Source organism: Malania oleifera, chromosome 7, assembly GCF_029873635.1.
Source record: "Malania oleifera isolate guangnan ecotype guangnan chromosome 7, ASM2987363v1, whole genome shotgun sequence".
Taxonomy (NCBI): Eukaryota; Viridiplantae; Streptophyta; class Magnoliopsida; order Santalales; family Ximeniaceae; genus Malania; species Malania oleifera.
This window is the reverse complement of record NC_080423.1, coordinates 107,127,161-107,155,020: the sequence shown is the minus strand read 5'-3', so window position 1 is coordinate 107,155,020 and position 27,860 is coordinate 107,127,161. Positions and strand designations below refer to the sequence as shown.

The 27,860-nt window shown below is 37.5% G+C and overlaps 1 protein-coding gene across 4 annotated transcripts in view; it reads left to right on the top strand.

Annotated features, from left to right (window-relative positions):
* LOC131160549 (uncharacterized) overlaps positions 1-26,719 on the top strand; it is a 56,737-nt gene extending 30,018 nt beyond the window's left edge. For all 4 annotated transcript variants that reach the window (XM_058116352.1, XM_058116351.1, XM_058116350.1 and 1 more), the window contains 13 exons: positions 3,080-3,181; positions 3,260-3,349; positions 5,577-5,652; positions 5,765-5,864; positions 5,973-6,042; positions 6,193-6,372; positions 7,819-7,941; positions 8,034-8,117; positions 8,201-8,385; positions 8,498-8,636; positions 8,747-8,806; positions 25,906-26,010; positions 26,152-26,719. In XM_058116352.1, coding sequence (XP_057972335.1) covers positions 3,080-3,181; positions 3,260-3,349; positions 5,577-5,652; positions 5,765-5,864; positions 5,973-6,042; positions 6,193-6,372; positions 7,819-7,941; positions 8,034-8,117; positions 8,201-8,385; positions 8,498-8,636; positions 8,747-8,806; positions 25,906-26,010; positions 26,152-26,265 — 1,428 coding nt within the window. In that variant the 3' untranslated portion in view covers positions 26,266-26,719. The remainder of the gene's footprint in view (positions 1-3,079; positions 3,182-3,259; positions 3,350-5,576; positions 5,653-5,764; positions 5,865-5,972; positions 6,043-6,192; positions 6,373-7,818; positions 7,942-8,033; positions 8,118-8,200; positions 8,386-8,497; positions 8,637-8,746; positions 8,807-25,905; positions 26,011-26,151) is intronic.
* The last annotated feature ends 1,141 nt before the right edge of the window (positions 26,720-27,860 follow it).

The window sequence follows — 27,860 nt, the reverse complement described above, 5'->3', positions numbered from 1 at the left end:
AAGGCATCCCCTTCCCCATGAAAATACGAGCATTCTTCTCCAACCAAATGTCCCATAAGACATTGAAAAACCTGGCCCTCCACAAAACAGAACCATATCAACTCCTTCCAAGACCTTTAGACAATAACTACTCCACTGACAAGTGGTAGACCCAACTCTCCAAAAACTCCAAATAATTTGTTTTTTTGTTGCCTAAAATTCTGATCCATCATCCATATAGTATAGCTGGTCTAATAGCCATCCTATAAAACTTTCTTTTTAATTTTAACGGTGTTGATCATCCCATGCCTTGAGTACTTCTCCATTTTATTGACCCTGTTTTAACACTATGTATACAGCTTCTTCAATTTCACCTTTAGCATGCATAATCTATTCAGGGTATCAAAATCTATTAGTGCTATCAGACAAGGAAATTTATTAAGAAAGAAGGGGAAGGTACAGAGGCGAGAAAACAACTGATGGAAGAGGCTATCTTGCATATGAACACTTATTTTGTAAAAGACTATCTTCTAACAACTGACAGCATGATTGGGGCCCAAGGATTGCCCCCTATGTACTTGGGTTTGCTCTTCAATAATCTGCTTTTTTTTTTTTTAATTTTATTTTATTTTGATTGGTGAAAAAAACATTGAAGGCACCAATGGGGTGCCAGCTAAAAACAAAAAAGTATCATATACAAGATAAAAAATCCAAAAGATCTAGAAAAGCAGTGTCTAAGAAACTCAAAAGATCTTAAAAAAAGCAGTGTGTATAAGCAATCTATCCCAGGGGCATTGGCCACTACACCAGTGGAAAGTGTCATAAGCTACGTTTCCTTGAGACTAAGAAGAGACGTTCCAAGCCCTTCAAGACCTTATATTCCTCTTTGTCCAAACATGCCCGGAAAACGATGAGAGATCCGAAGTTTAGACTTTCTTTTTTTATTTAAATTCTTATCTATACGAGTATTAATACCACTTCTAGTCCAAAGTTTCTCTTTTTTAGAGACTCAGCTGCTGCCAAAGAAAAATCAAGGCACGATGTCAACTCCCACGAATTCCTTGTCCAATAACAGTTTAGCTGCATTTTTAGAAGGAAAACATCTGTTTACTTGAACTTTCCCATTGTTTTTGAAGATTGCTGATAGTCAACAACCCTTCCAAATCGTTTCCTAAGCAAAAAAACCTACTTTAGTTGAAAAACTCATCTTCCAAATAGCTTTACAGGGAAAGTTGGCACTCCTGATTGCAATATTTTCTTTTTCAAGCTCTTTATGATAGGATTTAATCATAAAATGGCTGCTGTCAATCCTGTTTGGTCTCTTTTTGCTTCTCTGTCAATCCTCCCTCCAATCTTATCGAGGAAATTAGTGAAGGTTTCCAACTGCCAGTCTTGTGCATTCCTTACAAAGGAAATGTTCCAGGTCATATCACCAGCAGAGGACATAAAAAAGAGAACAAACTGAAGCTTCATTATCATGGCTCAGGGAGAAGTGGTCTGGAATTGATTTTTTCCAGGGAGGCATCCCATACCAGTGGTCGTATTTGTTGTAATGTTTGAAGCCCAATTCTCATAAAGTTGCTGCAAGGATTTCTTGAAATTTGTCCTGTACTTGTATGAAGAAAGAAAGACCTTGTAGTGATAAACGAAGGAATTTGAGAGATTAACATTGAAATTTGATAATGGGGAAACTGCATGTTAGGGCAACTCAATTTTGAAAACTGGACATGGTTGATCATCTTGCTCATTGGAAAAAGTATCGATTAGAGGTAGAAAGATTGCAGCATGTGTGAGTTATGTTTGTTGCACTTTGGCTTCATTATATTTTCTTCACTCTATTTTGATAAGCAACTATGTAAGAGCACAAATGTGGGGGCACCTGCAAATAAAAATGTTCATGCGTGAAACACTTGAGAAGGAAGAAAGAAAAATAAACTCTTTAATTCTTTAGACTGCACGAGTTTCCGTGTCGTCTTCAAATTGTTCCTTTCCTCCAGATACATTACATGAAAAACAATAAGGGTGTGATCCAAGTGGATATCTGCTGCAGGGCTGTGATTCAAGTGAACCTCTGCCTATCTGACCTCCCTCCCTTTCCTGCCAGAGTAATGGTTCACCGAACATGGAATTACCCAATACACTCCACAGTCTAAACAATTTTAACAGGAGCGCATAATTCCATGCTACTCTGCAATACAGGAAAATATAATTGCTGCTTTCACCATCTCTTTTACATGGAAAATAGCAGCTAAAGATGGTTATATCTCTCATGAAATTATATGCAGTGAGGGATTGCTTCCAACAAACCACAAGAAAAAGCTTTTTTCTGGAAGCTTTTGGGACCAATCTACCTTAGAATGAAAAATTATGGTGGTAGTATTTACATCTTACAGATCCTTCTCATCCTCCACTTGGTTGTGGGTAATGCTTGGTAAACTCTTTATGGATTTTCTCTTAAATGAATTGAGATAAATTGATGTGCGCGTGCGTGCATGTTTGGTAAAATTTGTTCCGTATGCGAATACCAGTCGCAGCCAAGGCACGAGGGATTTTCACTTTATTTGGGAAATGCTCCTTTTTAATTAGGGTGTTTGTTTGATACGTCTTTTGATCTTCATAAATTTTGATCTTGAACAGAATGCAAGCTAGGGTATTAGTGTGTAAAATAAAAAATACAAAAGTAGCATTTTTTTTTTTTTTTTAAATTTTACTGAAGAAGACAAAACCTACTGTTTTATCGGAACCAAGGTTATGGAACGTAATTGCTTTAGAAAAATATTTTAGGTCATCTTTGATTCCCATGGACATCTATTTATTGGTCCAGTATGTTCCCAATTTTAAGCCCCTCGGGACAAAAATGCACTACAACATATTTGAGATAAACTCCAAAAAGATTGATATCTTTGACAAACTATCTGTTCTTCTAATCTGCTGATACCGACTAGGTCTGTAGCTGCTGTTGCTTGTTTTAGACACTTGCCTGCTATTATGGTTTGCTCTCAACAATGTGACATCAGGAAACTTTTACGTGACATATCCATTGCAAATTGTCCACTTGCAGTTGCAGCATCATTATGTAAGTCTCTTTTGATTTTCTCAGGATAGTTTTGGGAGACTGCATGACCGGGCAAAGGATATTCCAAAGGCAACAAAGCTTCTGACAAAACTCTTTCCCAATAAAGTGACTATTCATATGCCACAGGTGCATGTTGAATCCATGTAATTGGTATTTGGGCTTTAACTTCCACAACATGCAATAGTAGCTTATAGTTCATTGCAGGACGAGGAACTTCTTGCCTGTTGGAAGAACCAATTGGATCGAGATGCTGAAACACTGAAAATGAAGGGAAATCTGAATAATCTGCGCACTGTGAGCAAATTTTTCCAAATTTTGAAAATATATGATATATGCATCATGCAATATTTGTGTTATGACACTACTAGATATTCCTAATGCTTCTGCATTTGAACATCAATTTTCTGGTCTAAATTTATTAAATTGGTTTTTCTTTGAAGCCAAAAGTTACCTAATCAGCTAATCTTATATTGAATGTTCTATTTTTTTAATGTAAAATTTATGGAGCGTTGCAAATTTGAGATATATATCATATATTTGGTTTGCTACTCTAACTGCTGTCTGGTACTTCAATTAATTCTCGTCACAGTTTTCCATTGGAAAATCATGGATTAATGAGTGAACTGGAGTCCTAGAATTATGAAGTGAAAGAAATAGTTTGCAATTAGCTGTCAGAATGCCTCATTTTCCTTTTTTTAAGTGTTAATCTGCCTGCAAATGAAATAGTTTGGTCATCTTGATCAGTTTATTGACTCAAAACAATATTCCAAGCTGGTTTTGCTGCTATAATGTTGTGATTTTTTTATAAGAGTATTTAGGATATGAGGCACTTGGAAAGTTGGAAGATTATTGCAACAAAGATGATTGCCATATTTATGTTTTCCTGGAATGGTATTGGGACATATATTGACAGAGCAACGGCATTTTTAGTTGTCAAAATTAGGAAAAAGAAATATTACTTGCTGCAAAAGGTCGAACTCTTTTCTGTCTGGATTATTATTGTTCCATTTGTTTTAGCAACAGCTGCTAGAAATGTAAAATGAATAATTGGTTTTTGAGATCTCTCCATCTCAGTCTCTTTTTCTGTTTGCCCCACTAGGATTTGGGAGCCTGTGAATGCAAATTGAAGCAGAGAATTCAAATTCTGTATCAAAATTTTTATGGATCATGTATGCTGTGGAACTATTTAGAGTTGCATTTAAAGCCCTAGTGTTATCACCTAAAAAAGCTTTAAAACTCTTTGGAATTTCAATGTTACTTATGAAGGTTGGACATTCAAATAAAAGGAAATTGTGTTTCAAATATCTAAATATTTTTGGATGATCTTATTTTAATAATAACAAACAATTGAAAATTATTATAGTCGAATAGAGCATCATTGATTAGGGCTAGGATTCAAACAAACCAAGTGACTCAGTTAAGGTTATTAGCAGATCAAATTAGTTATTAGCAGATCAAATTATACATATTATTTTTTCATAAGTAATGTGAAACCATTTACAAAGGAAAATGCTTGAGCTGCCATTTTCTAGTTTTCAAAGCCTATACCTTGAACTTTTATGTCAAATGTCAAATACAGACTTAAGACAATTTTACTCATTTAAAAGGCATAATGAAACTTATAATTGCATGAAGATTAAAATGACCACAATCGACACAATATCATGTTGTGATTTTACATTCCAAATGATAGGAAAGAAGCATGTCATGTTACTGTGCCGTGTCTGTTTTACATTGCAAATTCCATTAAATGAGCTGAATGAAGCTGGTTTGACCAATGTTATCCATGTACTGAAGAAAATTAATTTAAAAGTATCCATTCTTTTTCATTCTAAGGAAATGTAGAATTCTCTCTACTAAACCCCTTTTATTTTTCATGCTTTTGGAATAGTAAATGAAGATAAAATATAGTACTCATGATCTATATTTTATCAAACACCAGATGGACCTTATTTCCCTATTAGCAGTTTAGAAATCATAATTTCCTCATTCTAGAATGGGGAAGAAATTTAGGTCATTGTGTAAATATTTATTATTTTTATTTTTATTATTATTATTATTATTATTATTATTATTATTATTATTATTATTATAGAATTTAGAATTGTTAACACACAGTTGTTCGCTAATTCCTCTGTTGGTGTCTTGTAGAGTTCCTCTGCTAAAGTTGTGAACATTATGAAGGATTTTATTTAGGTCAGAAGTTTTTGTTTGTATAGCAAATCAGCTTCCCAGAAATTTAGGTCCCTTGGTAGACTCCATACACCAAAACAAATTTCCGTCAACTGTCATTTCTATTATTATAACTTGGCATAAGATTAAAATAAGTTTTAGGAAAGTAATTGGTTCATTTTTTCATATCTGGAACATTGGCAATTTTATTTTCATCTGTCACAGTTAAGTCTTTACATTTCATGCTTTTTAGCATAGTAGATTGAGACTTGCAACAGGTTGGATGCTTTAAGATGTGACATTTTGCAATGCAAATGATTCATAGCCCATTGTTTTCATTTTAAAATAGGTCCTGAGTCGTAGTGGGTTGGAATGTGATGGATTTGAGACCTTATGCATCAAGGATCAAACTCTTACAAATGAAAGTATGTTTCTTTTTGACATATGATGACATTCAGAATCACTGCTCCCAAGCAAGTTTCTTTCTTTCTTTTTGGAAAAAAAATTGGTAATTTTATGTCTTTGTTTATGTTGCAGGTGCTGAGAAGGTCGTTGGTTGGGCTTTGAGCCACCATCTAATGCAGAATCCTACAGCTAATGCTGATGCTGATGCAAGGCTTGTTCTGTCTAGTGAGAGGTAATGCAGAGCTCATCCTGTGCCATTGTTTTTGACTCACTGTCACTTGAAATATTAGTTACTGGATCGAAATTACACAGTTGTAATGCCATGTTGCAATTCTGGCAGCATCCAGTATGGGATTGGAATTCTACAGGCTATCCAGAATGAGTCCAAGAGTTTGAAGAAGTCACTCAAGGTGATTCTTATACTTCCTGCATCTGGAGTACATTCTTAACAAGTTTCATCCATGTATATTTTAAATGAAATTTGGCAATAAACTTCCTTTCCCTCTTTTCTGAAAGGTTTTCAATTTAAATTTACAAGTAATTTTTTGTGGTGACATCAGGACATCGTCACAGAAAATGAATTTGAGAAAAGGCTTCTAGCTGATGTTATTCCACCCACTGATATTGGAGTTACATTTGATGACATTGGAGCCCTTGAAAATGTCAAAGATACTTTGAAGGAGTTGGTGATGCTTCCATTGCAAAGGCCTGAACTTTTCTGCAAGGGGCAACTAACCAAGGTAATCTTGTTTCTCTGTTTTCAGCACTAGATATGTTGCTGCCTTTGAAGGGTAGTTGGAATTATAATCAATGACGATGCGGATTCTTTTTTTTTTTTAATTGTAGTTTTTCCTTTTGGATGTAATCTTTGTATTGTACAGTGGTTTTTTCAGTTCATTTTTCCATAATATTTTATATTATATGATATACATTGCCTATAACTTCTACCACGAACACACATACACATATGCAGAAGCTTTGTATAGCTAGTTGTTGAGAGAGGCTGCCAAATGGTTCAAATGGGAATAAATAATGTTTTGAGTACTCTTTGACTATGTTTCAGGGGCAAATAATAAATGTTATTTACGTTAAATATTGTTGAACTTGATAATAAATGCTATTTAATATTGTTTGCTGTATGATATGTAAAATACTGTCTTATAATAGTGAACTACTATGTATTTTTATTGATAGAAAAGGAAGCTTTTTTGAGACTAGGAAAGAGAAACATATACAATAAAGATGAACTTGAAGTACTAAAACGAAAGAAAAGAGAAAAAAAAAAAAATTTTTTGTTTATAAATAATATCATTTATATGTTGAATCCAACTAGTGGGTGATACTTGATAGGGGATTGCTTTTGCCATCTTTTGAGTAGTTTACAAAAGGCTTAGTTTAAGACATTGAGAACTTTGTATTAGTTTGGGAATTTCATTGTTTTTTAATTACTTTGGGTTAATTTTTAATTTTTTGGGGTTATTTTGTAATTTATGATAGTTTTGTTGCTAGGGTTTCTTAGTTGTCTATATATAGACTTATGGTGCGAGGATAATTAATTTTTGATTAATTGAGAGTAGTCTCTCTCTCTCTCTCTCTCTCTCTCTCTCTCTCCCTTGTGTCAGATTCGCTTCCTCATCACGTTTCTTTTTCTTTCTTTCTTCCTTTTCTTCTTCACTTTCTCTTTCTATTTTCTCCTGTTCCCTTTTTATTCACTCCTCTCTCTGTTTTCTTTCTCTAATCTCTCTTTTTCTGTCTCTTCTTCTCTTTCGCTGTTCTACATCACTGGGACCTGAGCCATGGTGGTTGTTTTAATCTCTCTGTTTCTCTGTCTCTCCTTGGCTCAAATACTATGTGCTGTTTGCACTAAAGTTGTTTATACTTGTATTAAATTTCACTTATAATAAATTTTTATTTAATATTGTTATATTAAGCATGCATTAACTTTTGTCTATAGGCTGTGTTGAGAGGCAGCTGTGTGTTGAGAGGCAACAACAACTTGCCTTTGTAATGAGAAACATGGCAAATTTTATATACTTATATGAATAGTATATGCCTAGCTTTGAATCCTAATTTTGAAAAGTTTGTCCATCCATATTGGGCATGTATCAGATTCTGCATTTCTGCCTCTTACTGAGATTTGGAAAAAAATTGTTTAAAAAATCTCATTGTATTTCTTCCATGTGCAGCCTTGCAAGGGCATACTTTTATTTGGTCCCCCTGGAACAGGGAAAACAATGCTTGCAAAGGCTGTGGCTACTGAAGCTGGTGCGAATTTTATCAACATATCAATGTCAAGCATCACATCAAAGGTCAGCAGTGATAAGAAGCTTTCAAGAAAACAATTTGATCTGAATAGTAATTCTATTTACTAACTTTAAACTCATTTATTATCTTATTGCAGTGGTTTGGCGAGGGTGAGAAGTATGTGAAGGCTGTTTTCTCTCTAGCTAGTAAAATTGCTCCTAGTGTTGTGTTTGTTGATGAAGTGAGCCTCGTAAAATATTTCCTATTATATTTTCAATTTATTCTGTATCAGGTAATCATTCTTTTATCTGGTTCTTTCTGAAGGTTGATAGCATGCTGGGTCGGAGGGAAAATCCAGGAGAACATGAGGCTATGCGTAAGATGAAAAACGAATTTATGGTTAACTGGGATGGTTTGCGGACAAAAGATACAGAGAGAGTTCTTGTACTTGCAGCCACAAATAGGCCGTTTGACCTTGACGAGGCTGTTATTAGAAGGTTGACGCGTAGGTAAAACATCAAAATTTATAATGTCCCAAATAAATATATTGTAGGAACTTATTTCTCCAACCAGTGTGATTTATGAGTGCAAGAGCAAGTTCTTACATCTCTTTTTCCACAGATTGATGGTCAATTTGCCAGATGCTCCAAACAGAGCAAAGATCTTAAAAGTGATACTAGCAAAAGAGGAGTTGTCTTCTGATGTTGATCTAGATGCAGTTGCAAGTATGACAGATGGATACTCTGGGAGTGATCTTAAGGTGTCTTTCCTGTTATTTATACGTGACTTCTGATGATATTGAAGTTTGTTTACCGAGTCCATCTGGTTAAATTATCTGTGTCCTTTTTTTTTTTGGTTGTATGTGTGTAGAATTTATGCGTAACTGCTGCTCACCGTCCAATTAGAGAGATTTTGGAAAAGGAGAAAAAGGTTTGTTCCTTCTCTTTTTTCAAATCGACAAGCAGTTAATATTACTTTGTAACAAGGGAATTAGGCGTTTCTTTTAATGACATAGGAATCAACTTTGTCATCTTATGTTGCAGCACATCTACAACTAATAGGCCACCAGCAACAATTATAATGAATATATTCCCATATTGTCAATAATCATAAAATATTCTGTGTTTTATTGTTAACTGCATAACGACCTAGTGAGCCATGGATTGGTATGATTGTTCTGAAACATGGTACATTTTCATTCCAAAATGCTACATATAGCATGCCAAAGTTTTAATTCAATATTTTCGCTTAACATATTCTTTTATTATTTATGGTGCAGAACAATCACTTTGTATTTCTTTTTTCAGTCATTAGTAGTCTAACTTCACAAAAGAAAATCTGCTCTTATAGTTCAAGAAACATCTCAACTTCCTCTTCAAAATGCTCAAGTGCCATAGCATTTTTCACCAATGTATTTGTGTAATTATACCCTAATCCATGGTTTTAAAATCCAGACCATCAGCCAACCCAATGAAGCCATCAGGTTAGTTGGACTAGTGGGTCAAACTGGTGAACTAGTGGTCAGTGACATCAGTTAAAATTTGCATTTATTATTTTTTTGAAGTTTAAACTATTTATTATGAGTCAAATAAATAACCAAAGCTAAAAGAGGAATTTTTTTGTAACTTTGATTCAATACAAAAAAAAAAGTGCTAGAGTTGGTGTTAAGGTGCATTTGGCAGCTCACTACTTATTTCTCCTTCAATACCCAACTTTGACTCCAGCTGTTTGCAAAAGCTGCCAGCAGGAGTAATTTTTTTGCAGGGAGCTGGACTGACCCACTTGTGACCCTGGTCATCTGGTTCAATACTTGTTTGCCCCAAACCCAGTTTGTGGGTGCTAATTGGACTAGCTTGGTGAATGGTTCTAGTTGAACCAGGTTGGGTCGGTTGGTCTGGTCTGAGTTTGAAAACTATGCCCTAACCTATTCCATGAACTGGATCTTTCATGTTGTAGGTGACGTTGACTAGCTTATTAATTTATGGAGCATATCCAAATGACATTGCATGATGGACGTATGTTTGTGAAGGATGAAACTAGATGTGGATTAGAATCTAGGTTGGAACTGTTGATAGAAGCTGTATGAGCTAGAGGTTTTACGATAAGTAGAAGCATGCCAGAATACGCAATCTTCTTTAGTAATTCCAATTGGAATAATGGAGAAAATATCTATAGTTCTTTTATGATCAGCTGAGATAAAATTCATTAAAGAGCACCAAGGGGGTGCCACCTTCTGATTCTGGATCATTCATGCACACCTGTTGGCAATGGTCAGCCCCCTTATCTGGAAGTTGTCCAGGGTTAAGATCTTTCCATGTGTTGCCTCCTAGACAAGAAAAGCAACCTTTGTAGGGGTCAGCTGTCCTCCAAATGTGAGCCATTGGGAGTTGCTGTGGTTTGATTCTGAAGGAGAGAGTTTCGTGTAGAAGGTTCTGACGGTGAAGACCCTGTTCCTATCTAAAGTCCATTCTGGATGATTGCGAATGGTTTGGTGTCAGAAGTAGTAAAGATTGCTGCAAAATTTGGTGAGCTGATGGAGTTCTCAATCTGCCACGTTTCTAAAAAAGGGAATATTCCAGAAGACTCCCTATCTGAAATTTAATGGTGATGATAGATGAGGTATGCTTTCTCGCAGGCCAAGTTGTAAATGGTAGGAAATAAGACAGAGCCTCTTGGTAGCGCCACACATCATCCATTCGCAGCTCTTATGCACCCGTAAGCTGCTGATCATAAGCTTGTCCACAATTTCAGTTTTAGTTTCCTGTAGGCATATTACCTCACTTCTCCACTCTTTAAGAAAATATTTAGTCAATGCCCTTTTTAATCTGACATTTAGGCTCCCAACATTCCAAGATATCAGTTTTCTCGACATAACCTTCCCTTCTTTTCATGAACTTTCATCTTCATCTTCACATTATGATGGACACACTAATGGAAATGAGCATTCAAGGGAATGGATATTAAGATGAGAATGGCATTAAAATGTTGGAATGGGCATTTCATTCCATTCCATTCATGTGTACTAAATATTGTGTGATAGTCATACAAACCATCTTCATTTTATGGTTATGGAGGACCTAATCTGAGACCTGCTTCTTGAAATAGACAGTGTCAATACCCAGCCCTTCTTGCTACTCAATTTCTGGGCAGAGAGGACTTGTCTGAGTGTCATCCCAAGTATTTATTGAAAGCTGGAATTAATGCCAGACATACTTCCTCCAGGGACTTTGGAGAGTTCGATTTAACTTGCGAGATTGTTCTTTCTTCTGCCAGGGACCTTGGAGTGTCCAGTTTAACTTGCGAGACTATTCTTTTAGGGTGGAAGAGCTGCTCTTGCATAGGTGGGAATTGAGGCTTAAACGAGAGTACCAAAAGAGAAAGGGCTTTGGGGGCTTTATCAGGGTTTAAGGCTCCATTGGTTTAGAGGGGTAAAAGAGTTGGGATGTGAAGGGGGGTCAGTGGGGGTAAACCTGAGATAAAAACCAAGGGGGTGGGGGAATTTTGGGCCCGTGTGAGCCTGGCCAAATTTGATAATCAAGAAATTCTCACTTCTCAGTGCTAGTAGATTTTGGTTCCTTGGATCTATTATGCAAGCTGGTCAGCTAAATTTTGGGCCCTTGTGAGCCTGGCCGAATTGGATGATCAAGAAATTCCTAGTGCTAGTTGATTTTGGTACCTTGGATCTATTATGTAAGCTAAAAGAGAAAATGAAGGAGATGTGATATAGTGAGTTAAAGTAAACGAGTAGAATGGAGAAGTGCTTGGGTGTTTTGTGTGATCATAAAATTCCTTTAAGGCAGTCATATTACCTATTGTGCTACATGGATCAGAATGTCAGTTAACTAAAAATCAACATATTCTAAACCGTGAAGATTGCAAAAACGAGAACAGTAAGACAAGTGGTATAACCCTAAAAGATAAAGGAATGAATACATCAATGCTTGATGTAGTGCCTATTGACGATAAGGTCAGGGAAGGATGATTAAGATGGTTTGGACACTTGTAGTATGGACCAAATAATACTCTAGTAAGCAGGGGTGATTTATTTGTTAGAGATAGTAATAAGGGAGGCGTAGACCTAGAATAACTCAAATAGAATAACTTCCATTTGCAGATGATAGTAGCCCTTGATTGAGTGCATTGCATCCAAATTCTCTCTTTGATGCTGTCAAATATTTTGTGAATGGCCGAATGAATTGGCCTTGAGTTCTGTATATTATATGTAGACTTTACAAGAATGCTATACATGGAAAGTAAATATGGTCTAGCATGATTCTAGCCCTATACAAGTAAACTATAATCTGACAAGCCCTATACATGTAAACTAAATATATGCTAACTGTACAAAATAATGAATTGAATATGAGGAAATAAATGTGGGCTGAAGTAAGGAAAGAGATCTTTTGCTTTGCTGTTTACTGTTCCATTGACAGCCCATCTCAAATTGATGCGGGTTGATCAACAAGCATTAATTTGCTACTTAGGAAGCAATGTCGATGACGAGTGAGAACCTTGGTGAAGATATCTGCAATTTGTAATTCAGTCGAAATGTGTGGAAGAGTGATAACACGAGCTTCAAATGCTTCACGGATAGAGTGACAATCGAATTCAATATGCTTTGTGCGCTCATGATAGACAGGATTGGTTGTGATGTGGATAGTACTAGTATTATCGGCATGTAGAGGTGTAGGATCAGTCTCAGAAAAATCTAGCTCAGCAAGCAAGCCTCGAAGCCAAATAATTTCAGAACAAGAAGAGACATCGCCCGGTATTCAGATTCTGTCGATGACTTAGAAGCTCTGTCTTGCTTTTTACTTTTCCAAGAGATCAATGCATCACCCAAGAACACACACCAACCAGTGATGGAGCGACATGTATCCTTACAACCGGCCCAATCAGCATCGCTATAAGCAGCAAGACAAGTAGAATTGCCTGCATGGAAGAATAAACCGTGGGCAGAAGTGCCCTGAACATAGCATATGATCCCACGGACAACAGCCAAATGAAGATGACGAGGAGTTTGAAGAAACTGGCTGACTTGTTGTACAGCAAAAGAAATGTTTGGTCTAGTAATAATGAGATAGACAAGACTACCCACCAACTTTCGGTATAAATTGGGATCAGCAAGTAAGTTGCCCTCCTCTTTGTGAAGCTTGACATTTAATTCCATGGGAGTATCAATAGAAGTACCCTTCTAAAGGTCAGTAGTCACTATAGCATATTTATGTTGATTGAGTGAAATATCAGAGGGACTATGATTCACCGCAAGACTAATAAAATATGTGAGAGACCCAAGATCTTTCATATAAAAGGACTCTGAGAGATGAGTCTTGAGCTAAGCAAGTAAAGCAGAATTGGAACCAGTAATTACAATATCATCATAATAAACCAAAAGAATAACAATACCCATGTCTGATTTTCGAAGAAACAATGAAGTGTCATACTTGCTCTGCTTGAATGAAAATTGTAATAAAGTCGTGCATAATTTATCAAACCAGGCCCTCGGAGCTTGTTTGAGACCATAAAGAGAATGACGAAGCTTACACACATGTGAAGTCGGAGAGGTAAACAAGCCCGGGGTTGGCTTCATATAAATACACTCTTTAAGATCCTTGTGAAGAAAAACATTCTTGACATCCATCTTATGTAGTGGCCACTCATTGGAAGCAACAAAAGCCAGAATTGTACGAATAGTAGTCATCTTAGCCACAGGAGCAAAGGTCTTTTCATAATTGACAGCAAATTATTCCCAAGTGCAACAAGGCGAGCTTTGTAACGATCCAAACTTCCATTAGATCGGACCTTAACTGAGTAAACGCATTACAACCCAGAGGAACAATGGTGGGAGGACAAGGCTCAATGTCCTAGGTGTGATTGGCTTCTAGAGCAGCAATTTCTTCCTGCATAGCTTGTCGCCAACAATCATGCTTGGTAGCGTGTGAATAGGAAGTGAGAATATCTAAATTGGACAATGTAGTAGTAAGAACTGAAACAGAGTTACCAGAACTTGAAGAGAGAAACCCATTCCTGTCTGAGGGTACAGACGCTCGAGAAGAGCGACGTACCAAAGGCTTTGGAGGTGCTGCAACTGACTGAATCTGGAGTGTGGTGGGATCGAATATCGGATGAGCTACCGAAAGGGACTGTGGGCGGGGGCGCTTTGTATACACAATGCCTGGTTTAAAATGAGAACTAACTGGACGAGGATTCGAGAACTGCTCCTCAAAGGAGGGGAGAATCACCGTAGGAGAGGAGTGTATAGAGGACACATGAAAGAAATGTTGATTTTCAAAGAAAATAACATTCCTAGAAATGTGTGTACGATGTAATGTAGGATCATAGCAAACAAATCCCTTTTGACACACATTGTATCCCAAGAATGCACATCGAACAAATTGGGCAGATAATTTATGTCGCTTATGAGGAGGTAGATGAACAAAACATGCACAACCAAAGGTATGGAGGTTATCGTAACTAGGTTGCTTAGCAAATAAACGGAAATAGGGGGACTCCATGAGTAGGACTTGAGAAGGTAAACGATTAATCAAGTAGAAGTTTTCAGAGCCTCAACCCAAAACAAGGATGGAACAGAGGATTCTAGCAAGAGAGTACGGACCACATCTAGGAGATGACGATTTTTTCTGTTTGGCTACTCCATTATGTTGGGGAGTAGCAGGACATGAACGTGGATGAATAATGCCTTTGGAAGCCAAAAATGCTTGAAACTCGGTAGACACATTCACCACCAGAATCTGTGCGTAATGTCTTAATAGAAGCAGAAAATTGATTGTCAACATATGCTAAAAACTCAGTGAAAGTACGAAAAACCTCAAATTTATAGTGAAGAAAGTAGACCCAAGTAAATCTGCCATGATCATCAATGAAAGTCACATAATATTTAAATTTTTCACGTGAACTTACTGGGGAAGGTTCCCAAACATCACTATTGATAAGCTCAAAACACTGAGAAGCTCTACTAGCATGCAAATGGAAGGGAAGAGTTTTTCTTTTACCAAGTTTGCAAGAGGCACACTCAAGAGATAAAGAAGAACGTTCTTTATTACGAAGTAAACCAGAGTTCAATACATGAGATAAGATCTGAGTATTGGATGGCCTAAATGACGATGCCACACCATACTAAGATCTAAAACATTATTACAAGTAAAAGAATTAATAGAAGAAACTGGAGAATGTGCTGGAACAGGAAAAAGTAGTGGAAACAAGCACCCCACTTTAGGTCCCTTCGCAATCGGCTCCCCTGTTACCTGGTCTTGCACAACACAACCATTACCAGAAAAATTAACGGCACAATTTTTGTCAACTAATTGACCAACAGAAATAAGATTTGTGGAAAGCTGAGTAGCAAGAAATACATTAGTGAACTTAGAAGAGGCATCTCCGACATCGACTGTTGTTAAATAACTGCCATTGGCAGTTTGAATAGCATATTGACCAGCATAGGGCCGAACATGGCACAAGGTAGTGGGATTATTCGTCATGTGATTAGAGGCACCCAAGTCCACATACCAGAGATTAGTAGAATTGTTACCTTGGAGCCCCATTGCTGATAATGCCGAAATTAGCTTCTTTTGCACCATTTCGGGTGTGCAGTAATTCGCTGGAGGAGGTGCAGGAATAGAGAAGTCAACTAAAGAAGTGTCGGGGGCTGCAAAAGTCACTATGGGGGGGGGGGGGGGGGGTACCCAAACAGAAGTATGGAATGCCCGGGCCTGACGATTTTGCGGGCGAATACGACATTCTTTGATAATGTGACCCTTCTTTTTGCAATAAGAGCAGAATTTCTTGGAACAATTAGTAGCGATATGTCCAAATTCTTTGCAGCAAAAACCATAGTAGTTAAAAGGCGTGCCTAGGCGTGAGGCGAGGAGGCTAGTGCCTCACACCATGCGAGGCGAGGCAACCTGCAAGAGGCGCAATGAGGCGAGATGAGGCACAGAGGGGCGACAGGCGCAGTGAGGTGCGCCTTGAAAAATTTGAGTCTGTTAAATGAAAGAAATAGCCAGAGCCAGAGTCGTAGCCCTCATTCGACTTGAACAAACAGGAGCCCTAGCCATCTTCGACCCTTTGAAGCCTCACGACCCTTCGCGACTTTGTCTTGCACATTCGAACTAGTAGGAGCCTTCGCGTGCCTTCGAACCAGCAGCGTGAGTTCGTCTGCGAGCCTTTGAACCAGCCAGAAGCCTTCGCGAGCTCGTCTTCGAGCCTTTGAACCAGCACCGTGAGTTCGTCGTCGACATCTCGAACCAGCACGTGTCGCAGGACCCTTTGCGACTTCGTCTTCCACATTTCGAACTAGCAGGAGCCTTCGCGAGTTCGTCTGCGAATCTTCGATCCGGCCGTGAGTTCGTCACGTGGTCTTCTACTTTTTGAACCAACAGCGAGCTCGTCGTCTTCTTCTTCTTTTTCTTCTTCTTTCTGCTGCTTGCGTACTGCTGCCTGTTTGCATTTTGCTTATGTCACGTGAGGGTGATGGTGGATTTCGAACACCTAGACCCCCCAAATCAATGGATCACAATGGATTTCAAGCTTCTATCGTCTTCTCAGGATTGGATTTCGGGTACAGCTTGCTCTAAAGAATGACCCCCCCCCCCCCCCCCCCCCAAAAAAAAAAAAGGATTTTCATAAGGTTAATATTTAAATAATTCTTATATGATCAAAATTTCTATACCACTCATTAAAATAATATATATTCACTCTCCCCATAGTATTTTCAAGAAAGTTTTGATATATCAAATGTGACAATTTAAACTTAATTTTGATATTAAATTTTATTAAATCATTAGAATCACTTTAATACAAATTCAAGTTGTGATTATTGTATAGTCAAATCTTCAATTATAATTATTGCTGCTAAAATTTATCTAAGAGAATTTGGATCAATTATAATATTGATCGCATGCGAAAATTAAAAGAGAAATGATTTAAGGGACGCTAGTTGTACTTCGGAGAATCACTTCAATGCTTAAATCAGGGAAATCTTTTAAACCGGTGTCTCTCCTATGCAAACTATTTTTTATTGAACTCTTTTCTTTTATACTTTGAAATCTTTTATTGTACTCTTTCTTTTGATGTTGAACTATGTTGAATTGTCCCGACAATTTTATTAAATTTTTCAATTTTGTTATTGAATGTTTTGATATTTTAAATTCTAATATTACTAGATATTCATATGTTCATATATCAACTACCTCAAATAGTTATTTTACACTATTTAATAATTGTGCGCTTCACCTTCGTGAGATGCGCGCCTGCGTCTCTTGCCTTGCACCTTGGCTTCAAATACCCTTTGTGCCTCGAGCCTCGCGCCTCTGACTACTATGGCAAAAAAACTGCAAAGTGCTAGAATGGGCAAACGGTCCTCATCGTTGAGCACCATAAGCCATAGGGACAGATCTGGAACTACCATGAGATTGTGCCAGAGTAACTTGAGTACTAAGCCGTTGTTCTTCACGAAGTAACTCACCAAAACAAACATCCAGAGAAGGAATAGGAGAGCGATTTAGCAGAGACGAGCGAACATATTCATACTTGAGGCGGAGTTTCATAAGAAACTGATCACGACGACTAGTCTCGTGAAGACGTTGAATAATGGGAAGAGAAGCCATAGGAACATCCGCAGTAACCGGATCAGAATATTTATTCCAAAGAGTCAGAAACCCCAAATAATAGTCTTGGATGGAACGATTTTCATGTTGAAACAAGGCAATTGCATGCTCTAACTGAAAATGTCGGGCACCGTTATCTTGATGATATAACCCATGAAGGACAAGCTGCAGACTCCTTGGATTTATCAGGATTGGGTGCACAATCTGTGCCATCAATATGACCCTAAAGATCTTTTCCCTTCAGGAAAAGTTCAAACTGAAAAGCCTATGTAGAATAATTGTTGCCTGAAACTTGGCACACTGGTGCGGAGTCTATGCTAAATAATGGAGAAAATCGAGAAGCCCAAAAAGAAACAGATTGTGCCGAAAGAAACAGAACACCAGAAAATCTAGAAGCCCAAAATAAACAACGCAGGTACAAAGAAAAACCAAGAACAACCTCCCTGCACTAAAAAATTAAATCTTGAACCAAAAAACTGCACTAAAAATAAAATCTTGAACCAAAAACCTGCTGTGCTGAGAAGATAAGTACCAGAAACAGCAACAGAAAGCTGTTGCCTGCTTGCCGAGAGTCACAAACTGCAACAAAAACTGGAGAAATAAGTGGCAAATCAGAAACCTGCTGTGCCTGCTTGCCGAAAGTCACAAGCCTGCTTGCCAAGAGTCACAAACAGCAACAGAAACTGGAGAAATAAGTGGCAAACCAGAAACCTGCTGTGCCCGCTTGCCAAAAGTCACAAACAGCAACGGAAAACTGTTGCCTGCTTGCCGAGAATCACAAGGACATAGACTGGAGGAATAAATGGCAACCAGAAACCTGCTGTGCCGACAGCCACGCAGCCACAGAAGTACCGAAATAACAGAGAAAAATTCCAGAAGAGAAAACAAAGCCACAACAGCCACGAAACCGAGAGGACAAAAAATCGAAGGGAAAAAAAACCTAGCAGTTACCTGGCTCTGATACCATGTCAAATATTTTGTGAATGACAGAATGAATCGGCCTTGAGTTCTGTATATTATATATGTAGACTTTAGAAGAATGCTATACATGGAAAGTAAGGTCGGTTTAGCATGATTCTAGCCCTATTTTCTGTCAAGCCCTATACATGTAAACTAACTATATGCTAACTGTACAAAATAATGAATTGAAATATAAGGAAATAAATGTGGGCTGAAGCAAGGAAAGAAATTTTTTGCTTTGTTGTTTGCTGTTCTGTTGACAAATACATCCTACGTTTTGACGCTGTTTGAGGCTTAAAATAAATCTAGGATAATTGAGCTGATTCCTAGGGGATTTGAGTGATGGGCGAGCTGGCCTTTTTTTAGCTGGAATGTTGGGTGCGAGCGCCGGTAACTGCCTCTCACTTAGGTCTTTTTCTGAGCTCAATTTCAAATATAAGGCAATAGGGTTCTTTTTATTGCAAAATTCGTGAGAGCTCATAAAAAATGTCTTTGAACTTCCAAGGCTCAAGGATGTAGACTTGCTCTCATTAAAATTTTGCTTTCTAGACACCTTGTGTTTTTTATCTCTTTTCCCCGTTTCTAACAAATTTGTTTTTTCAAGATTTGAAGGTATTTAGGTTTGTGGGAATGATGAGGATTATTGTTTGAATAACTTTGAGATTAGTATGTGTACAGATATGTTTTCCTTTAGATCTGATTTCTTATGTTTCAAGAACCCTAATTGTTGGTTTGGAAGCGGTTGATATTTTTGTGCAAAAAGAAAAGGAAAATGGTGACAAAGTGAATATGGGCCCTAAATATTTGGAGACTATACAATTTTATATGATTGGGCAGGAAAAACAAGGAATCAGATAATATTGTTAATAGAGGTGATCATTTGTCGTGAATCCCTATTCACAGCCAAGAAAGTACGAGGGGTTATTTAATAGGTGATGGCACACTAGATTTGTTAGATAAAATGGGTTTGTAGTTGGTCACTCCTAGAAGTCGCAAAATTAATATCAGCAGCATATGGAAATCTACTTATGTAGGACCAAGGGATAAAACTGTAAAACTCATTCTTCAATTGAACCAAAGCTGAAAATTCACGATTATAATCCTCAATTAATTGAAAACCAAAGCTGAAAGTTTAACGATTATAATCCTTGATTAATTTAAAAAATGCTTATAAAATAAGAAAACTACTCGGCCCTCCCTCCCCCCAAAAGGGAAAAAAAAGGAAAAAAATGGAATTGCTTTCCGTGCTTCTCTATGGACTTGTTCATATGGTTGCGTTAATGGGATTTGCTTCTCTGATTTTTGGCAATATTGGATGTTGTATCATTTTATTGTCTCCCTTTCCTTTCTTTTGTTTTCCTTGAGAGGATATCTTATCCTCCTCTTTGTATCCATAATATTTTTTCTTTGCTAATGAGCCCTTTCTTTTTCTGTAGAAAAATTAAAATAATTAACATTCCAAATTTTTCTAAACGAATGACTGTTGTGTAGAGTAGATATACCCTCGAAATCGGACTTTTGGTCTATTTAGGCTTTGGCTACTGTCGTGGCCTTGTGGGGAGGTGTATGTTTTGCTGTGTTGCAGGCTTGCAGCATCCTTTCTTAAAAGATTTATAACCTTGAATCAGGAGGAGATTTGACAACTTACTGTGGATAACTGGAGCTAGAGCAAATGTTGGGCTTGGACATCTAAGCATTGAACTGTGCTTGCCTGCAGAGTTTACTTTACGAAACCAGCAGAAACATTCTAGAAGCCCGGACAATTGTTTTTAATCATATATTTTTGAATAGCCAAGTAAAAAACACCAACCAAATGTTAAAAGTTATACGTATAAAGGTCATAGACATGATGAATGACTTGGGAAAATTAACTTGCTAAATTGGGAACTAGCCTATACAAAACTCTCTACAATTCATATGGATGCGACATAGGAGGATCTGCCAAGATATAGAGTCTGAGGCAACTGAAGCCAGCAAAGAGCTTGCTGTGAAATTGAAGTAAATTGATGCTTCAATTTTGACAATGATCTGAACTAAGCAATGTTTTAATAGGCGAAGGCGTTAGGCGAGGCGTTTTACCCTCCGCGAGGCGAGGTGTAAGCCTTAAGGCGTTGAGGTGTAAGCATTTTGAGACTGCATTTTTTTAAATAATTAATAACTAAAATAAATTTATATATAGTAAAAAGTGAGAAAAAATTTAGAATAATGGAGAAAAAAAATAAAAACTTAATTTTTAAATATCATATAGGCCAATTTTAGCTAACAAACACAAACAATACATGTTAAAAAATAAGCATGAGCCATAACATTACAAAAAGAAGAGAAAAGCCAAATTAAAGCATCACAATGTCTCATCATCCAAGACTTTAATTTCTAAGAATCTAATTCTAAATCAACAAAGTTCAGAGGGAACTATCATGATCTTCATCGAAGTCCTCATCTTCATCAACTCATCTATAGTAGGAGTTCTTCCACTTATAAATTCCCCCTCTCCCACTTCAACATCATGGTCTTCCTCAATTGTGACCAATGTTGGCCTCTTGCCTTTGTCTTGAGTGCCTAGATATTCAATAAAGCTATTGGTTAGGAATTAGGAGAAATGGAGAATTATAAATTAGTAGATTCAAAAATGACTATTGATAAGTATGTACTCAAGTTCTCACAATAATTACTAATCTTCCTTTTAGAATGCGAGCTACCAGAAGCTTGTGTTGCTTGAGGATCATCTCCTTCAAAAGCTACCACGGGAAAAGATTTGATAGCATCAACTTGTAGGAGATTTTCATCATCAGACCAAGAAGTATCTTCTGGGAGGATAGGTTTTTCCTTCTCAATGATCCATTCATCATAATTTTGTCTTCTTCTCAATGCTCTCTCCTTCAGTTTGGTGTTGTACTTTACACGTAAGCTAGAGCATTCAATCTCTTATGCTCTAATCTATTCCTCTTTTTCGTATGAATCTACAATTGAGTGTAACCCATTTAAATTTTTAGATATTAGAAGATATTTTCATATTCGATTGAAATGATAATAACATGGCATTTGTACGAACTAAGAACCTGCTCAAATGTGCTCCAATTCCTCTCACATCCACTAGCACTACATGTCAGGCTAAGAACACAAATGGCAAACTTCGTCAATTCTGGGGTCTTTGTCCCAAAACGCTTCCACCAATCAGCTACAAAAGAAAAAATAACATGTTTAAGTTCCAAGTTATAAGAAGAAACAAGTATAGAGTACTTCTAATTAGCTAATTTTTACTGAAGTATTATTTTTACCTGGGCTTCTCAACATTCTAGAGTCAATAGCCACTCAAGTCCCAAAATCCTCTCGTGCATTATCATACAAATCCAATTGGATGTCTGCAGCTAGCCTCTCCTCATATCTCAACATTCTATCTATGCATTCAAATAGTCCTTTCTTCACTTGTTCATAATCTGAGAAATTCTCCTTATAACGCAATTAGGGATTTAGATAATACCCTGCAGCATGTAAAGGGTGATGAAGTTGTGGAGTCCTTCTATCATCTATTTTTCTCCAAATGGGTCCATATTTCTTTGCATTTATGGGAAAAAATTGTTTTGTCCTTCGCTGAATCCATCAACTCATAGAGAAACTCCATGGCCGGTCTTTCCTCATAATCAACTTCCCTTGGAACACACACAAGAGGGACAACACTCTTGATAACATAAGCCATGTGAGGCCAAAAATGTTGGACAAATAAAACAATTGAGCAAGTCCTTCATGCATTTTTGCATATGTAGAAGTGCACCACATCTCCGAAGAGAACATAGATTGAAGGCCTCGCTTTTGTTTGTAAATGCTTTGAAGTATCAAAAATTCAGTAGCAAAGCGCATCACTTTAGGGCGGATGAGTTCTTTGTTGTTGGTGAAATGCTTCCTCATCATTGCAAGTACATAAGAATGATTACAAATAAATTTCACAACTTGCTTAGCCTTTAGGATTGTGGTTGCATACATCTTCAATTTTGCAATATCCTCCAACATGTATTCAAACAATTTGCAGCGCATGGAGTCCTATAAAGCTTCTCCCTCTTTTCCATATGCTTTTTTCCACCATTTATCATGTTCTTCGCATTATCAGTTATCGCCTGCACAACATTCTCCTCACCAACTTCCTCAACCACCTTATCCATTTACTTAAACATCAAGCCCCCATTTTTTATTGAATCGGAAGCATCAATGGATTTTAAAAACCATGTACCAGCACGACTATTCACAAGGAAATTAACCAAGACCTTTGAACACGCATCAGTCCATCCATCAACCATGATAGAACATCCATACTCCTTCCAAGATTTTTTGTGCTCCTTCAACGTGCCGTCGATGTCTTTCACTTTATCTTTAAGGATCCATGTCTTCATCTCTTGCATAGATCGAGGCTTTAAACTTGGCCCGTAATTAGCAATACCATCCACCATAACATGCCAATATATGTCATCCATCAAATTAAATGGTAGAGCATTTTGAACACACAATGGCCAACTTTCCTACACACTTCATTTCTTTCTTCCTTCTTTCATTTTGAGTTTAGAGTGGATTGTTTGGTCTGTGAAGATGAAAACTTATCCATTGGACCTTTGGCCTAGATTAAGGATGGTCCCATTGTGCTGCTGCTCAATATCTCCAACTAATCGAGATGTAGCACTTGTCCCTCCTATTCCAATCTCTTCAAGAACATAATTTCTTTTACACTTTTCTTCTTGGAATTTTTCAAGAGCAATCTTGCACTCATCTCTCACGTTTTGAGGAGCTTTTGGGCAAGGTTTCATTCCCTTCCTTGTACCTGCCAAATGATGTTTAAATCTTGTGACAGTCCCACTGCAAGTTTGATAACAAAATTTGCATCTAAAATATTTTTCTCCTTCAACTTCTTTTACATATTTCCAAACAAGATCTTTTTTCTGCCCCTTTGACTCGCCTTCAGACATGTTTTTGTTTATTGAACAGGAACAATCGGCAGCTGCAGCAGGAAATTAAATCTGAAAATTGAAAACTGAAACAAACCAAAAGCCAGTTGCAGCTACCTTCAGTTTTAGAGACAGTGGCAGAGTGTCTCATGGAGTCTGCTATGAACAGCATTGGAGAGAGTGAGAGTTGAACGCTCGAATTAGTTCGAGCAAAGACCTCAGACTGAGAAGTGAGAAGAAATCTGAAAGCAGAGAGGTCGTAGGGGGTCGCGGAGAGAGACGAGAGGCTGTAGAGGGTCGCTGCAGAGATAAGAGGGGTTCGAATGTGTTGTTGGAGAGAGATGAGATGTCAGAAGGGCCGTCGGAGGCAAATCAGAGGTTGGAAGGGATCATTGACTCGTCAGAGAGAGATGAGAAGCTGGAGGAGTCTTCGAAGCCAGACGCAAGCTTTGAAAGAAGTTGTCGAAGAGAGATGATACGTTGGAGGAGTCATCGGAGGCAGATCAGAGGTTGGAAGGGATCATCGACTCATCGGAGAGAGACGAGAAGCTTGGAGGAATCGTCGGAAGCAGTCGTTGAGTCGTTGGACAGAGAGGAGCTGGAGGAATCGTCGGAGAGAGAGGAAGCTTGGAGGAAAGAAGCTTTGTCTCAAGAGAGGGGGGGTTTTGAGGAAACAAGCAGTTGCTTGTTTGTTTGGTTTGTTTTTTTAAAAATTTTTAATTTTAAATCAGGTGCTCCTTAAAGGCGTACGCCTTCCCAAATGAGGCATAAAAGGCTTGATTTTTTTACTGAGCGCCTTCTCCCTTGAGGCGTATGCATTTGAGGCTTTACGCCTTAGGGCGCTTTATGCTCAAAACGCCTCAAAGGCGCGCCTTACGAACACCTTTTAAAACATTGGAACCAAGTACTGTGCACCCTTTCGTGGACCACCATGATGGAAATGTGCATTCAACTTGTGAGATGGTCTCTGGCTCTTCTTGGTCTATGAATCTGTTGCTTTTTTGGAAGCACAATATACAACGTTTCCAATGCTTATAATTGAATCCCGAGTAGTTATTTGCATCAGCATGTTGGCTTTTATCAGTACCCTCTCCCGATTCATCACCCTCTTCATCAGTTTGCTCTATCACATTACAGTTCCAATAATTAATTAATGATGACCCTTTTCTTCTCAATATTATGGGCTTCCAAACTTTCCTTTGAAGCTTAAATTTTTCAGCATTCTTAGCAAAGGATGCGACATGGTCTAAGACCTCTTGCATTCCTGAAAATGCACTGCTTTACCATCTCCTCAAATTGACACCACATGACATTTTTCTTTACCTATCCCTCATGCCATGTGAACCTTATCCTAGTTCTAACTTCTAACCGCTTTATAAATTCTGTCATACACACAGATACACAGACACACACACACACATACACAGAGACACATGCATATAAAAGAAGTCTCTCTGGCTAATTTTGGGAGTTCATTTAACTTCCCCTTATTAAGGTAGGGATTGTCAAACAAAATTTTGTGAGTGGTTGTATTGAGAATTGAGGACCCGTCTCTTTTTAACAATGCTCTGAAAATGGTTTTGGAGATTCTTGGAGTAATTTAATTTGCGGAGGGTAATAATGGGGATGTATGAAGCTATTATAAATGTGTGCTCCATTGGAGTGAGTATAATTTCATAGGAAGCTTGGATAGTAGAATCCCCTCGCAAGGCCACTCTTATTACTCAGAGGCCACTTGAGAGCATATTTTATTATTTAGACCACTTTGAAAGAAGGGGCAAAGGCCATATGAGTCAAATACTTGTTTGAGAATGAGGAGGAATGGTTAACTGTCTTTTTGTTCATTGGTCTAGTACAATAAATTTTTGGGATTTGATATACGCAGTGGGGATTTATTGGGTTTGCTTTGTTTGTGAAGCTTGAGATTAATGCATGGCAAAGGCTCTAGCGAAGGAGAGAGACGGAGAGATATGGTCCCTGGATCCTTTTTCTATTTTTATGTAGGTGGGAAGGAGCAATTGAGAGCTTTTGAGGAGTGGGGCATTTCAAAGTTTCAAAAGGGAGGTAGCCTTCGTTGGCTTTGTATACAACAAAAAGTTTAGTTACCATTTAACAATATCATAATTGAAGAAGGCTTTTGGGGTTGCCGCGTGAATCTTGTTTTTGTGAGTCCATTGTTTTTCAAGCAGTTACATAATTGCTCAGTGCAATCAAATTCTACTGGGTTTGACTTCTGATGTAGCAGTTGTATCTCATAGATATATAGTATGCCTCTGCTGCTGAAAATATTATTTAAACAAACTGGGTTTTTTTTTTTTTTTTTAATACACTTAATGGGAACAGATTTTTTTTCCTTTATTTTTTCGAAACATTTTATATATTTTACGAGTAAGATGTGGATCAATGTCTTTCATATGTCCCTGAAATTATTATATTTAGCAGAATCAGTTTCATGCTTTCCTGAAGTATTTTTATTTTTGACATAATATGTTGCATTGACCATGGATGACAGGAGCGTGCCACAGCAATCACAGAAGGCAGACCTGCTCCACCCCTGAGTGGTAGTGCTGATATTAGGCCTCTGAACATGGATGATTTTAAATTTGCTCATGAACGGGTAAAACAGGAATATATATATATATATATATATATATATATTTATATATATGATTTTCTGAAAATTTTATTTGTTTTTTATTCGACATTTCCTTGCTAATTGCTTCTTCTAACTATTTTTCTGTTTCCCACCTGGAAATAGGTCTGTGCGAGTGTTTCTTCCGAGTCTGCTAACATGACCGAGCTTCAACAATGGAATGAACTCTATGGTGAAGGGGGTTCCAGAAGGAAGAGGGCTCTCAGCTACTTCATGTGAAGGCTTGAATCTGTATAAAATGTTTTTATTTTTTTTTCCCTTACCTCATTGCTCTACCCTCTCCTCGAGCCCAAGTCAATGCAACAGAGCTGCTCTCTCAGGCATGCTGGGGAGTCATTTTGTCTGTAATATGTAGCTTTTTTTCCTTTTTTAATTTATATTCTGTTAGTGCTAGTTTCGGGATGGTCGGTATAAAGGCAGTGAGCGATGCCTTCCGAAGTTTTTGGCAATTGCCGCAGTGCTACCCCCTTGTTGCCAAATGTGAAGAGAATGTGGTTTTAATGCCCAAAGGATTGAACTGAAAAAAAAAAGAAAAAAAAGAAAAAAAAAACCCTAGACCCTGTGCATATATTTAATAGTCAATTCTTTATGGTGTTTGTCAGAATATAACACAATAAGCAGTTGTGATTTGTTCTTTCTTTGTATTATTATTTATCCGTTTTTAGTTTTTCCAGGCTTTTTGCAGTTTGGACATGAAAAAAAATTGTATGGATGTATTTAATTTTTTCAAAGTATGTAAAACAGCAGAGCCTCTTCTGCGAGTAGGATTTCTGATCTTGTTTGTGGAAGATTTGGCGCATTGAAGAAGGTTGTTAGGTAGGGAAGCCAATATGCTTCCTGCAATATTTGGTGTTGTGGTGTGTGCGTTCTAGTTTGTCTTGTTTGGAATGGAAGAAACGCATTTCCAGCGTGGAAAATACAAAAATCAACTCGAGGAAATGGCATTTTGACTTTAGTGCTAAAAAATCGTTGTAATTGAGGGGCCTGCAGCGATATTTTTCGAAGGGAATGTCATGGTGGGTTTAAATGTCTGCATTTGGTCTACCAAGATTCTCGCACAAGGGAGTTGGCATGAGCATATGAGAGGGCATTGTTGCTGCTCGGAAAAGGATATTGTTCTGATGCTCAAGTTGGTGGCTAGGGTTTCGCAATGGGTTCTGAGTTGGTTCCAAACTTGGTCTCGTTGTTTGTTTAATCAAATCATGCTCTTCAATCCCCCATTAACCAATTTGAGGTTTTGGGAAATGAACCATTTGAAATTCAATCAATCTGTTTTTAGCAGTTAGAAAGTTAAAAGTTATTAGCATTGTATGCATATATATACTGTATATTGTACGTATAATATATAAATAGTGGTTTGGATGGGTTAATAATTGTGGTCATTGGATGGGTTGGGCTGAAATCAAAATTGTTAATAAAATTGAATGAGAAGGGAAAATGGTTATTTTGATTTGTAATTTGGTTTGATTTAACATTGTGGTTCGGATCAATTTTCTATTTTCCATTCTTACCCTTATATTAAATACCCTGTTAGCCTATTGCCATCGTGTGCCCTTATTAGACATGTGGTGCTCGAGTAAAATGTTTCTATTTTTATAATTTCATTTTGTTTTTGAATTTTTTTTTAGAAAATATCTTTAATGCGCCTGGCAATTACTTTCTCTCTTTATGAATTATTGTTTGTAGTTGGCTAGCACATGGTGAAGGGTAAATTGTTCATTCTTGTCTAGAATTTGTAAATGAATGTTTTAGGGATCGCTTCGAAGTACTTATCAATGAATGCTGAATTTGACGGGTGCTTAATTTTTAAGTTT